The 12,263-nt window shown below is 42.3% G+C and overlaps 1 protein-coding gene across 1 annotated transcript; it reads left to right on the forward strand.

Moving 5' to 3' along the window:
- The first annotated feature begins 670 nt into the window (after window positions 1–670).
- On the forward strand, window positions 671–7,142 carry LOC146723666 (uncharacterized). Its single transcript, XM_085481372.1, has 4 exons — window positions 671–754; window positions 1,279–1,641; window positions 2,870–2,931; window positions 6,380–7,142. The coding sequence occupies exons 1-4, from the start codon at window positions 671–673 to the stop codon at window positions 7,140–7,142; spliced, it is 1,272 nt and encodes a 423-aa protein (XP_085337498.1).
- The last annotated feature ends 5,121 nt before the right edge of the window (window positions 7,143–12,263 follow it).

Raw genomic sequence — 12,263 nt, forward strand, 5'->3', positions numbered from 1 at the left:
ACATATAATAAATGCATGTTTTTTATATACATTCAAATAAGATATTTGTTTTGGAACAATGTAGCTAATATATAATTTTGTTTACGTAAATATTAGTTAAAAGTGTTAAGTCGAGCTAGAATGTTTGAATCAAAAGATTTAAATATTGTTTCAAGCTCTCTGCATTATCGGAAAGTCTTTTACACACATATGTATATATAACTGCGCGCGACGGTATAAAAGACGACGTCTTCATAAAAAGTCGCTCACAATCGGTCCGGTAAAAGAGAAGAGAAGTACTCTCGTATCTTTAACAATACGATAGTTGGCTTGTGAACGATATTTCGTTTTTTTAATTGTGCCGCGGAGAAGTGTTCGATTAAATAAAATTAAGTCTTAATATATTTTTATTTCTATTCTTTCTTTCTTAAATTTTTCTTTATATTTTTTTCTTTATTTTAATTCTTTCTTTTTACTGTCTTTTTTTTTATTTATCTTTTCAAATTTTTTTTTTACTAATAATTTCTTTTTTTTATTATTAAATATAATCGTAATTTGGTGAGCCCTAGAAGAAGACGCGATTTAAAAAGTAAATTTTTGAATATACGAGAGGTTTTACGAAGAAAAATAATGAGTAATCAGTGCAATATAGAAACTGTGTATGATAAATGTGTGTATAAAAACTGTCGTAATGGACAATATTCTACGGGAACTCATTTATTTAGATTCCCATCGAAGACGGATACAAGACAAAAATTATGGATACGTAACAGCGGTAAGTTTTTATATTTTTGATTTGATAATCATTTTTGATAAAATGCGCTGAAATCCAAGTATAAAATTATACAAAATATACTATATAAAAAATAACGATTAATATAAATATTATTATATATATACACACACAATCATATGACTTTATATGTTATCGAATTGAAATGAAATAGTAAGAATAATGCTTGCGAGATTTTTGTGCACACGACAATAGTATCGAATTACATTGTCAGTGTCAGTACAAACACACCCCCTCCTCCCCCCTTTCTTCGTTCGCTTTTTGCCGCGGAAGTTTCGGGAAGTCTCAGCGGTTATATATCTCGGCTCGCGATCTCGTCTCAGTCTTAGTTCAGATTGTCACATTGCCAGTGTGTGATCAGTTGCCTAGTTAGAATCTCATCATATAATATATAATGGATAAAGTAAGTATATGTACACGTGCATATATACATATATATATATATATAAAGATAAAAGAAATGTATATGAATTATATAATTTTTTCTTTTTCTTCTATTTTCTTAGCCAGTGAACACGCCGAACGTGCCGGTGGTGACGGCGCCGGGTACGCTGCCGGTGCCGGTGACATCGTCGTACCTGCCGCCATCGACGATGGCAGATACGAGCGCGGCAATGCCGGTCTCGACGGCAACGGGTGCGAGCGCGGCGATGTCGGTCTCGACGACAACATCGACGCTGACGGGTGCGAACACCACGGGTGCGGCTATGCCAATACCAGCGACAACCATAATGACAGCCGTTACCAATGCAGCGAGGATGTCCGCGGCAATGGCAGTGACGACGACGACAGCGAGTATGAGCGCGACGATGATGTCCGCGGCGGCGATCCCAAATAACATCACGGATACAACCCAGCTTTCTTTGAATGTTAGTAAGAATTATTAATTATATAATTTTACAGCATAGGTGCGTCTTTTCGACTCACGAATGCTGTAAAATCCTGTTCCTAACACGTCCGGGAGCGCGAATGACCACTCGTGGAGGTCGGGAATGGCCGCACTCGCCTTGGGTTCGTGCGTCCAACTCTCCCCTTCCCCCCTCGTGATCAAACGCTGGCCCCCGGACTGGTTAGGAAATGTACTATTACTTAATAAATTAATTACTAATTAAATTTAAAGTTTGACTTTAAAAAGAATAATTTAAATTATTTAATTATTAATTAAAAAAATTTATATATACACATTTTACATATGCAAAATATTTTGTATTAATTTTTTTTTAATTATAATGTTAAAATGTGAAATACAACATACACACACGAGCACACACGTACATACACACACATAAAAACACATGAAGCACTACGCCTAAAAATTGTAGAATAGTATGGATACACGGTCCGCACATTTTTATGCCATGATTGAGAAGATTTTTCCGTTTCGCGCGGGCTTCAAAGCTAGTAAAAAAATATTTTATATGCAGATTCTATATGTGTATTATTATTTTTTATATTACAGATGCAACAATTAAGAACCATTATCCGGGAAGTGTGCGGATTTAGAAGAGGAAGTAGGGGCAGAGGCAGAGGCAGAGGCAGAGGCAGAGGAAGAGGAAGATGGAGGGGCAGAGGCAGAGGCAATGGCAGCGCTTTTATTAAAAATATTAATTATAATTTCCAAAATTAAAAATATACACACATGCACACATACACACATACACACATACACACATATTTAACAAGAAAATATTTTTATATATATGTAACAATACAATAAAATTTTTATAAACATAATAAACAGTATATTTTACTTTTGGAAAATTAATATCATTTCAATTAATAGTTAATATGACCTCCTTTAGCCTCAATTACTTTTTGAAGTCTTTTTGGTATACTTTTAATTAAATTTTTCAAATATTGTGGGTCCAAATTTTTCCATGCTAATTGTATTGCTTCAAAATAGGAATTCTTATTAGTTATTCAGCTCTTGTTGATCCTATTATCCACAATTGCCCACAGATTTTCAATAGGATTGAAATCTAGAGACTGCGGTGGCCATTCAAGTTGTTTAATGCGATAGGAATGGAAAAAAGCTTTACTTTTCTTTGCAGTGTGTTTCGGATCATTAATTTAAAAGACGCCGATCTGTCTTTTCAGCAGCGATTGCGCGACTATTTCATGGCGAGAGATTTAGGGAATATCGCAGGGGGCGAGGATAAGTAAGTTCTTGCAAAGATAAGTAATCTCGCCGCACAACGTCTGATCTTTTCCTTCTCACGTCTCTCATAATCAGATTAGAGAATGTACCAAAAATATATATATAATTTCTCTTTTCAAGCCGTGACTTGTCAAACGCGTCACGTTGTCAATGGCCGGAATCTTTTGTACTGCCCGAACCAAATTTACAGGTTGCGCGAAATGAATTACGCGCGTGTACGGAAAAATTTGTAAATCCCATCTGGTACTTCCAATAACTTGTTGTAATAAACATAATAAACATTTAGATAATATGTCTTCTTGATGTTATTTGAGAACTTTAAATCCTTTTTTTTACCTTTTTTTACATTTTATTTGACAAAATGAAAGGTAGATATATGTAAAAGGCTTTTCGTAACATTAAAAAAAGATTATATATATACTATATATACATATACACACAATATTTTTATTACAAATATTATTAACATGTAAATATATTTTAAAATATTTTTAATGTTGTAAAACATTTTTTATCATTTCCTTATTAAAAATTTTTTTAAATATATCTTTATTATAATTATTGTAAATATTATTTATTTATGTATAATTGTTTGTATTTTAATTTTACATAATTTATATCAAATATTATTCATAGTTTTATAAATTAATATTATCAATACAATCATTAATCCTGTAATGCCCAGTTAGAAATATGTATGTCCATGCAGTTTTTAGTTCTAATTTACCAAGCTTTTTTGTTTACTTTGAGAGGGATAAACAAAAAAGCTTAAGGCTCCTGAGTAGTCACCGCGGCCATATTGAATTATGACGTCAGAGGCGAGGAAAAACGGCTAAAAATTCTTGCGTGCCATTTTTAACTAAAAAGATATTTTGATGAAATAACACGATACAGCACTTTACCACACTTGTAAAATTGTCCGAAAACTCTGCTTTTTCCTTGACCGTTAATAAACAACCGTCAAATGAGTGTCAAAGTATGCCTCATTTTATGCATATTTTGACACTCATTTGACGGTTGTTTATTAACGGTCAAGGAAAAAGCAGAGTTTTCGGACAATTTTACAAGTGTGTTAAAGTGCTGTATCGTGTTATTTCATCAACATATCGTTTTAGTTAAAAATGGCACGCAAGAATTTTTAGCCGTTTTTCCTCGCCTCTGACGTCACAATTCAATATGTACGCGGTGACTACTCAGGAGCCTTAATGAATTACAAGCTTTGTTATCGATTGCAAATTTTTCTTCAGCACTCAAAAGTGCATGGACATATTTGTTCACTTAGGTGTTAAAAGGTTAATAAATTATTATTTTCTACTTCAATTAATACTTTTTTTACTTCAATAATTATTAAAATATTTTTAATTAATAAATATAACGATCAAAGTATATATTAGATAAAAAAATTATTTGATATAAAAATTTGTTGGAGTGTCGAATTCTGTTCTGCAGAAAATTCACAATTAAAATATCTTATGAAATTGTGCATTAAATGTTACGTGTCATAAAATAATTTTGTTTCAGGAAATATTAATTTGGAAAGATGGTCTGTTAATTCTGTTCGTCGTGCCGGTTTATGTGCGGATCACTTTAGTGAAGATAGTTTTAAAGGAGAAGATAAGAAAAAATTAAAACGTGACGCAGTGCCCATTCGATTCGATTTGAGACAAGAATCAGAAATAATAATAGAACCGGCTGAGAGAATAAATAAGATGGAAGCAGAAAGGGAAGAACTTATAAATATAAACAATAATACAACAGCAGGAACGTCATTGGAAAGCGAAAATGTGGAAATTGTAAATCAATTATTTGAACAGCCTCCATTACGAACTTATCTCCCCCCGAGATTAAATTTTGATACTTATACGTCAAAAGAAGATGTAATGGATTGGATACATATAGAGCCTACAACATACGAAAATGTTCCTGTGCATGATGAGAGAAATACAGCAAATAAAGAAAAAACTGAAAAAGAAAAGACTCATTCAGAAATTTTAATTAATTCTTTGAATCGTGAAAATATGCGTTTGCGTCGGATTATAAAATGCTTAAAGTTTTGCTTGAAAATTCGGCAAAAATGTAGAAAGCGAACAAATAAAAAAAGTAAGAAAGTAATTTTAAAAAATGTAATCGAGGAACAAGAATTACACCCTCTTGCAAAAGCAATGATCAATTTACAACTACATACGCCACACGCGCCATATACAAGAGAAGAAAGAGTTCTTTCGGAACAACTTTTTTATTATTCAGCTGCTGCATTACGTCGCTTACGAAAGGCAGGTTGCAATTTTCCTGCAGAGAGAACAATTAGAAGATGGCACGAACAATATAACATAATGCCAGGGTTTTGTGATTTTATATTTCATAAATTGCAAAAGAAAATCTCAGAGATACCTGCAGAAGAAAGAATTTGTGCTTTAAAATGGGATGAAATGTATATTAAATCGTATGAAGAATATTCGCTCAAGCTGGATCAAATAGAAGGACTCGTCGATCTAGGACCTTTAGGAAGAAAAAATGAAAAAGCAAAATGTGTATTCGTTTTTTGCTTAGATAGTATAAATGCGCGACATCCATGGCGTCAACCGTTAGCATATTTTCTTCCAGGAAAATGTATGAAAGCGGAAGAAATAGTAATTTTAGTAAAAGAATGCTTGGATAGGCTGATCGAAACAGGGGCCGATGTGCGACTCGTAACATGTGATCAAGGCACACCTAATCAGAGCGCTTATAATCAGCTCGGCATGGATTCGGATAAGCCATTTTTCATACATAATGACAAAAAATACTACGCGTTATATGATTTTCCACATTTAGTAAAAAGATTGGCAAGCTTACTAAGAAAGCATAAAACTTTGTATTGTGATGGAAAAGTAATTGCATCATATACTGATTTTGAATTAACATGGTCTATTTTGATGATGCTGCAAAAAGAGGCTCAAATTTATTATCACATATTACACGAACACATATTTATCCAAATACTTTTGAAGCCATGAATGTAAAAAGAGCTTTCCAATTATTCAGTAATAAGTTTGCAGCCGCAATAAGAACAGCTGGCTACGGAAAACAATTGCAAACAAATACATGGGAAGCAACGGCAGACTTTACAGAACGTATGAATAAAATAATTGACGCCTGTAATTCTTATAGCCTTAATGTTAAATTTGGTGGTAAACGACTATTATCCTATAAAAACCCTGATATTGAAGATTTATTAACAGATTTTGTTAAATGGTGTTCAAGATGGTCCACATCACCAGAAAAAATATTGAAGATTCCTTGTTTAAAAGGCTGTAGCTTAACAGTACAAGCTATTCTCAAAACATATAAAGATTTGGAAAAACAATATGAAGCATTCGAACTTGTTACTGGATTATGCAATCAAGATTCCGTCGAACATTTATTCTCTAAATTAAGACAGCGCGGAGGATTTAACCCTAATCCTACAGCAAGAATGGTTCGAATCTCTCTTTTAGACATATACTCTGTACAGGATACATTCGAACAAGTGAAAAAGGCAATGTTCAATGCCCGGAAACGGAAGCTCTTATTAATCCACCGAATCAATTTGTAAAGACAATGGAAAATTACTTGAGTGAAAATCATACTGTTATACAATATGATATTGAACCTGATGAGGAATTGCTTATGGAAGATACCAGAATTCTCGAAGAATACGATAATATCGAAGATCTTGAAAATATAAATCCGCTTAACTTTTATGATCAAAATGCTATTGCATTTTTCGCTGGATACGTAGCACGACGAAGTATTGCAAAAACAAATTGCGATAATTGCCGCAATATTATGATGAAAACGCCAATGGATCATGCGACGGAAAATGAAAAGTATATAGAATTTAGAGAATATCCAAACATAGACGAAGACGCTCCTGCTGTGACAAAATTAATACGACCAACAGCTCTATTTACCAAAGTGGTTGAAACACAATTAAGAGCATTTAATCAAAATTGGCAAAATTATTGGGCTTCCACACAAATTTTGAATAAAATAACAAATGAATGCGTAAATTTAACAAATAAATTGCATTCTGGATGGTTCAATAAAAACGATGTGTGTTACAATCATCGACTTGAAGCGCTGAAATATATGATTACCGTAAAATTGTATTCTCGTACGAGATACAATAATCGTGCTAATACAAAAAGCAGCGCACCTTGCAGAAAAGTTAAAAACTTCTCAAATAAGTAAGATTTAGATGCAATAATAGGAAAAAACTAAACGAATATACTGTTTTGGACATCATCTTATATAATAAAAAAAAAAAAATGAAAACAATAAAGAAGGAAAAATAAGTAACAATGAGCAAAAATATCAAATGGACAAATAAAAAGATTCAAAACAGTGCAAATTACAAGAGGATACAAGGTAAAATAAAAACAATAGCAGGTATGTTCAAACAGAAAAAGGTATGTATGTAAAAGCCAAATAATGCAGAACGTATATTTATAAAAAAATACAAAAACAAAACCTTGTTCAGTAACAAAAAATTTAAATATGTGAATGAAGCATTTTCTCTATAAATTGTTATTATTATTTGTATCTCTTAAATCGTCATTGCAGGAAGAAATACCTAATGCAGCAAAATATGATTTGTCTGAATATATTTTATAACCGAGCATATAACACATATATTGTTCAGTTATAAACTCTGTTCACAAATTATATTACTTTGCAGTAGATATTACTTTCAAAAATAATGAGAAAAAAAAGCATGAATTTTTCAATTTCCTAGAAGATCGCAATCACAGTTGATATATAATTGTATAAATCATTGACTAGCAAATCCTCTCACGGAATAAACGACAGATATCTTAATAAATACAATATCTTAAATGCGATTATGCTAAGAAATTGTAAAATCATGCATTTTCTGATTATAAATGATGCAAAATGAGATATAAAGTAATAATGCACTTTAAAGAGAAATAATTTAACATAAAACATGTAACGGGGCTCCTTTCCCGACGCCACGGATCGGCTCGTCGGTGCCAGGATTCGGGAAGAGGGGGAGACTCAGGTTCGCAATAACCACGCCAATCGTTCTGGTAAAAACAGAGTTTATTGAAGCCGCCCTTCGAGAGTTGACTTATTATCTAGTCTACGCGTACAGAGGGGAATCGCAGGAAGTGCGGACCACGACCAACTTATACGGACGCGGACACGATTTATAACTAAGGAATACAAGTAATGCAACGGACGAAGCGTGACCAAATCATACGGACATGGACACGACTTATAACTAAGGTTTACAAATAATAACGCGACGGACGAAACGCGACCAAATCATACGGACGCGGGCACAACTTATAACCAAGGTTTACAAATAATAACGCGACGGACGAAACGCGACCAAATCATACGGACGCGGACACTACTTATAACTAAGGTTTACAAATAATAACGCGACGGGTGAAACGCGACCAAATCATACGGACGCGGACACGACTTATAACTAAGATAGTAGCGCGGCGGACGAAATTTACCCAACGCGGCGTGGATACGAGCGCCCTGAAAAGGGCGAGCTCCGTAAACCGCCTTTGATTCGGGCGCCCTGAGAAGGGCGAGCTCCGTAAGATGTCGGTGACTCTCGGAGGATCCGGTGACCGAGGAAACTCGGCCTTCCCGACGAGAACGCTCGTCGGCCGGGGTGATGTTCGGAGTGGATCCGGTGACCGAGGACGCTCGGCCTGCCCGACGAGAACGCTCGTCGACCGGGGTGATGTTCGGAGAGGATCCGGGGACCGAGAATGCTCGGCCTGCCCGACGAGAACGCTCGTCGGCCGGGGTGATGTTCGGAGAGGATTCGGTGACCGAGGAAACTCGGCCTTCCCGACGAGAACGCTCGTCGGCCGGGGTGATGTTCGGAGTGGATCCGGTGACCGAGGACGCTCGGCCTGCCCGACGAGAACGCTCGTCGACCGGGGTGATGTTCGGAGAGGATCCGGGGACCGAGAATGCTCGGCCTGCCCGACGAGAACGCTCGTCGACCGGGGTGCTGTTCGGAGAGGGTCCGGTGACCGAGGAAACTCGGCCTTTCCGACGAGAACGCTCGTCGGCCGGGGTGATGTTCGGAGAGGATCCGGTGACCGAGGACACTCGGCTTACGCGACAAGAACGCTCGTCGCCCGGGATGGCTAGGAGGTGAGGAGTGGTCCTTGAGTACGCTCAAGAGACCAGGACGGGACTCTTCGAAGTCTCGGCTGTACCGCCTTATATACCCGTCGGTCAGCCCCCTCCAACTAGCTTGGAGTGGGGCGGTTCGGTCGGGTGGGGCGAAAAGGCAAATTCCCACGTGTTCGACGTGTGGTGGCCCCGACAGGGGCCGTTTGTATGAGTGCGGGCGGGCGGTCGGCCTCGCGCTTGCGCGGCTTCTAGTGACGACAAAACGGGTCGTCACATCACCCTCCCTTTTTACGGGTGGTGAGGCAGTTGGCGGATCATCCGTGGCTGACCACGCCGATTGAATTGGATGATCCAGCGGCCGTCCGGGGTGCGCACTTTATATCGCCGCGAGATGGTGGCGGCGTAGAACGGAACGTCGACCGTTCGTCCGTTCCCCAGGGTAACCTGCACGGGGTGCGGTTGGCCCACCTCTGTAGGGGGCGCCGGTCGTTGCGCGATGGTCGGCGGCACGGCGGTGGAGGGTGCCGGTGGACGCGTGGTCGATCGGTACGCGGCGTCTGGTCGTCTGCTGTCACCGTGCGAGGACGGCGAGATCGTCGTTGGTTCGACTGTCGGGTTATCCGCTTCGCGCGCGTCTGATGGCGCCGACCGAGGTGTGCCGGTCGGGGGTTGGCGCGACTTTGTAGCTGGTCGCCCGGCGGTGCTAGATGCTGGCTGGCCTCCCGCTCCAGGAGGCATCGGTCGCCGCACGGTGGCCGTTAGCCCGGCCGTGGAGGGCGTCGGTTGGTGCGCGGTGGCATGATGCGTTGATTGATGCGTCGGTCGTGATGATGGTCGGGCTGGGCGGCGTGCGTCGGTCGGTGTCGTCGTAGGCTTGGTGGCGGCGGCGATGGTGATGACGGCGGAGGCTGGAGAGTCCAAGAGGACCGGTGGTCGTCGGCGGTGGCTCGGGGGTGGCGGGGGTGCTGCGAGAAACGCCATTTTCCGGCGCCGTTGTTCCACGTCGGACCGTTGGATGTAGGTCCCCACCCGAGGCACCGGCCGGTCGGTTCGTACGGAGACGGACGGGTTGTCTCGTCCGGAAACGGACGGATTGTCTTGCCCGGAATCGGACGGTTTGTCTTCTTGACCCTGGTCCGCTTTTGGGCTTCCCATCGTGGCGAGGATAGACTCGGGGCTGAGAGCACCCGTCTTTTATACCTCTCCGGAGTATAGCGCGGACCCTGAAGAGTGCCGCTCTCGGTGCTCGGTCGGGAAATCGCGAACGTGTAGCGAAAAAGCGCGGACCATGACGAGTGCCGCTCTCGGTGCTCGGTCGGGAACTCGCGAACGTGTAGCGAAAAAGCGCGGACCATGACGAGTGCCGCTCTCGGTGCTCGGTCGGGAACTCGCGAACGTGTAGCGGAAGAGCGCGGGCCATGAAGAGTGCCCTCCTACGGTTCGTCCGCGGGCGACGGTTCTGAGGCTGGCTTCAAATCTCGGACGTGGACATGTCGGTGCCATCGACCTCGGTCGTCCTTCAGGTCCATGATGACGGGGGAGATGATGCGGCCAACCGTTATCGGGCCACCAAATCTTGGTGCCAGCTTGGCATTAAAGCCCCGCTCTTTGTTCGATAGCGGGTGTTCCTTCTTCCACACCCGGTCCCCAATTTTTGGACGCCAGTCACGCCTGCGCAAGTCGTAATTTCGCTGCTGGTGTTGGAACGCGCGAGCCAGGTTGATCCTGACGATTTCGTAGGCGTCTTCGAGGCGGCGTCGGACTGCTCCGGGGGCGGCGTTGGCGGTTGCCGGACGTCGGTCGTCAGGGTACGGCGACTGTAGCTCCCGGCCGTATATCAGGAAGGCCGGGGTATATCCCGTGGATTCTTGCCGCGCGGTATTGAAAGCAAACTGGAGCTGGGAGATGTGCTCATCCCAGCGACGGTGCCGGCCCTCCACGTATTGCGCCACCATAGTTTTTATGGTGCGGTTGGCTCTCTCGACCGGGTTGCACTGTGGTGCGTAGGCGGGAGCGGTCTGGTGATTGATACCGAAGGATCTTAACAACCCTTTGAGCTGGTGCGATCGCAACTGAGTCCCGTTATCAGAGATGATGGTGTCCGGGCAACCATGGCGATATATTATGCGCCCGGCGACTTCTCGTGTGACGTTGGCGGCGGTGCCCTGGCGGAGTGGTGTCATCTCCACCCACTTGGAGAACCGATTCTGCATAGTTAGCAGCCAGGTATGCCCACTAGTCGACCGTGGCAATGGTCCGACCAGGTCAATCGAGACTTGTTGCCACGGGTGCGTGACATTGGTGGCCCGAAGTTTCCCGGCTGGCAGGGTTTGTGCGGCTTTATGGGTGGTGCAGTTCCGGCAGTCACGGACGTATCGAGTGACGTCGCGGAACATTCCTGGCCAATAATATAAGCGGGCCACCCGTGCGATGGTCTTTGTGATTCCGAAGTGTCCGGCGGTCGGGTCGTCATGTAGCCGGCGTAGTATTTCCGCTCGTTGGGGCCTCGGGACGCATTGCTTCCATTGCTCCTCACTGGGCGAGTCGTGAAAGTTGAGATCATGCAGCAGGTGCCGAAATAGCCGGCGGTTCTGTATCCGGTAGTCCGCATGGTCGGCCGGGTGTTGTTGCACCTCGCGATACATGCGACGGTACCACCGACAATCTGGGGCGGTCTGGAGGACACAGGCCTCGGGTTGACGGGAGAGAGCGTCGGCTACGATGTTCAGTTTTCCTTTTCTATACTGAATCTCGTAATCGTACTGCTGGAGCTCGAACACCCATCTTCCTAGGCGGCCGGTGGGAGCCTCCAAACGTTGCAGCCATCGGAGCGACTGGTGATCGGTGACGACCGTGAAGTGATAGCCCTCTAGATAGTCGCGCATTTGGCGAATTCCCCAAACCACCGCCAGGCACTCCAATTCTGTAGCGCTGTAGTTTCTTTCGGCGTTATTTAGGGTGCGACTGGTGTAAGCAATGACGCGTTCGCCTTCGGGCAGTTCTTGGGTGAGTACAGCCCCGAGCCCACAAGCGCTGGCGTCGGTCTGGAGGGTAAACGGTCGGCTGAAGTTGGGACAGGCCAGAACCGGCGCGGTGGTGAGTGCCCGCTTCAGCTCGTCGAACGCCTTCTCTTCCTCCGGTCCCCACGTAAAGCGTGCCCTTTTATGGGTCAGGCGTGTCAATGGT

This window comes from Nylanderia fulva, unplaced genomic scaffold, assembly GCF_048542155.1.
Source record: "Nylanderia fulva isolate GAGA-0341 unplaced genomic scaffold, ASM4854215v1 Scaffold178, whole genome shotgun sequence".
Classification (NCBI taxonomy): domain Eukaryota; kingdom Metazoa; phylum Arthropoda; class Insecta; order Hymenoptera; family Formicidae; genus Nylanderia; species Nylanderia fulva.

Bases quoted from the DNA above. Each gene is read 5' to 3' on its own strand.
- LOC146723666 (XM_085481372.1), top strand. From the start codon at position 671: ATGGACAATATTCTACGGGAACTCATTTATTTAGATTCCCATCGAAGA. The intron at 755-1,278 runs GTAAGTTTTTAT...CTATTTTCTTAG, and splicing joins ATTATGGATACGTAACAGCG to CCAGTGAACACGCCGAACGT. The intron at 1,642-2,869 runs GTTAGTAAGAAT...CTGTCTTTTCAG, and splicing joins CAACCCAGCTTTCTTTGAAT to CAGCGATTGCGCGACTATTT.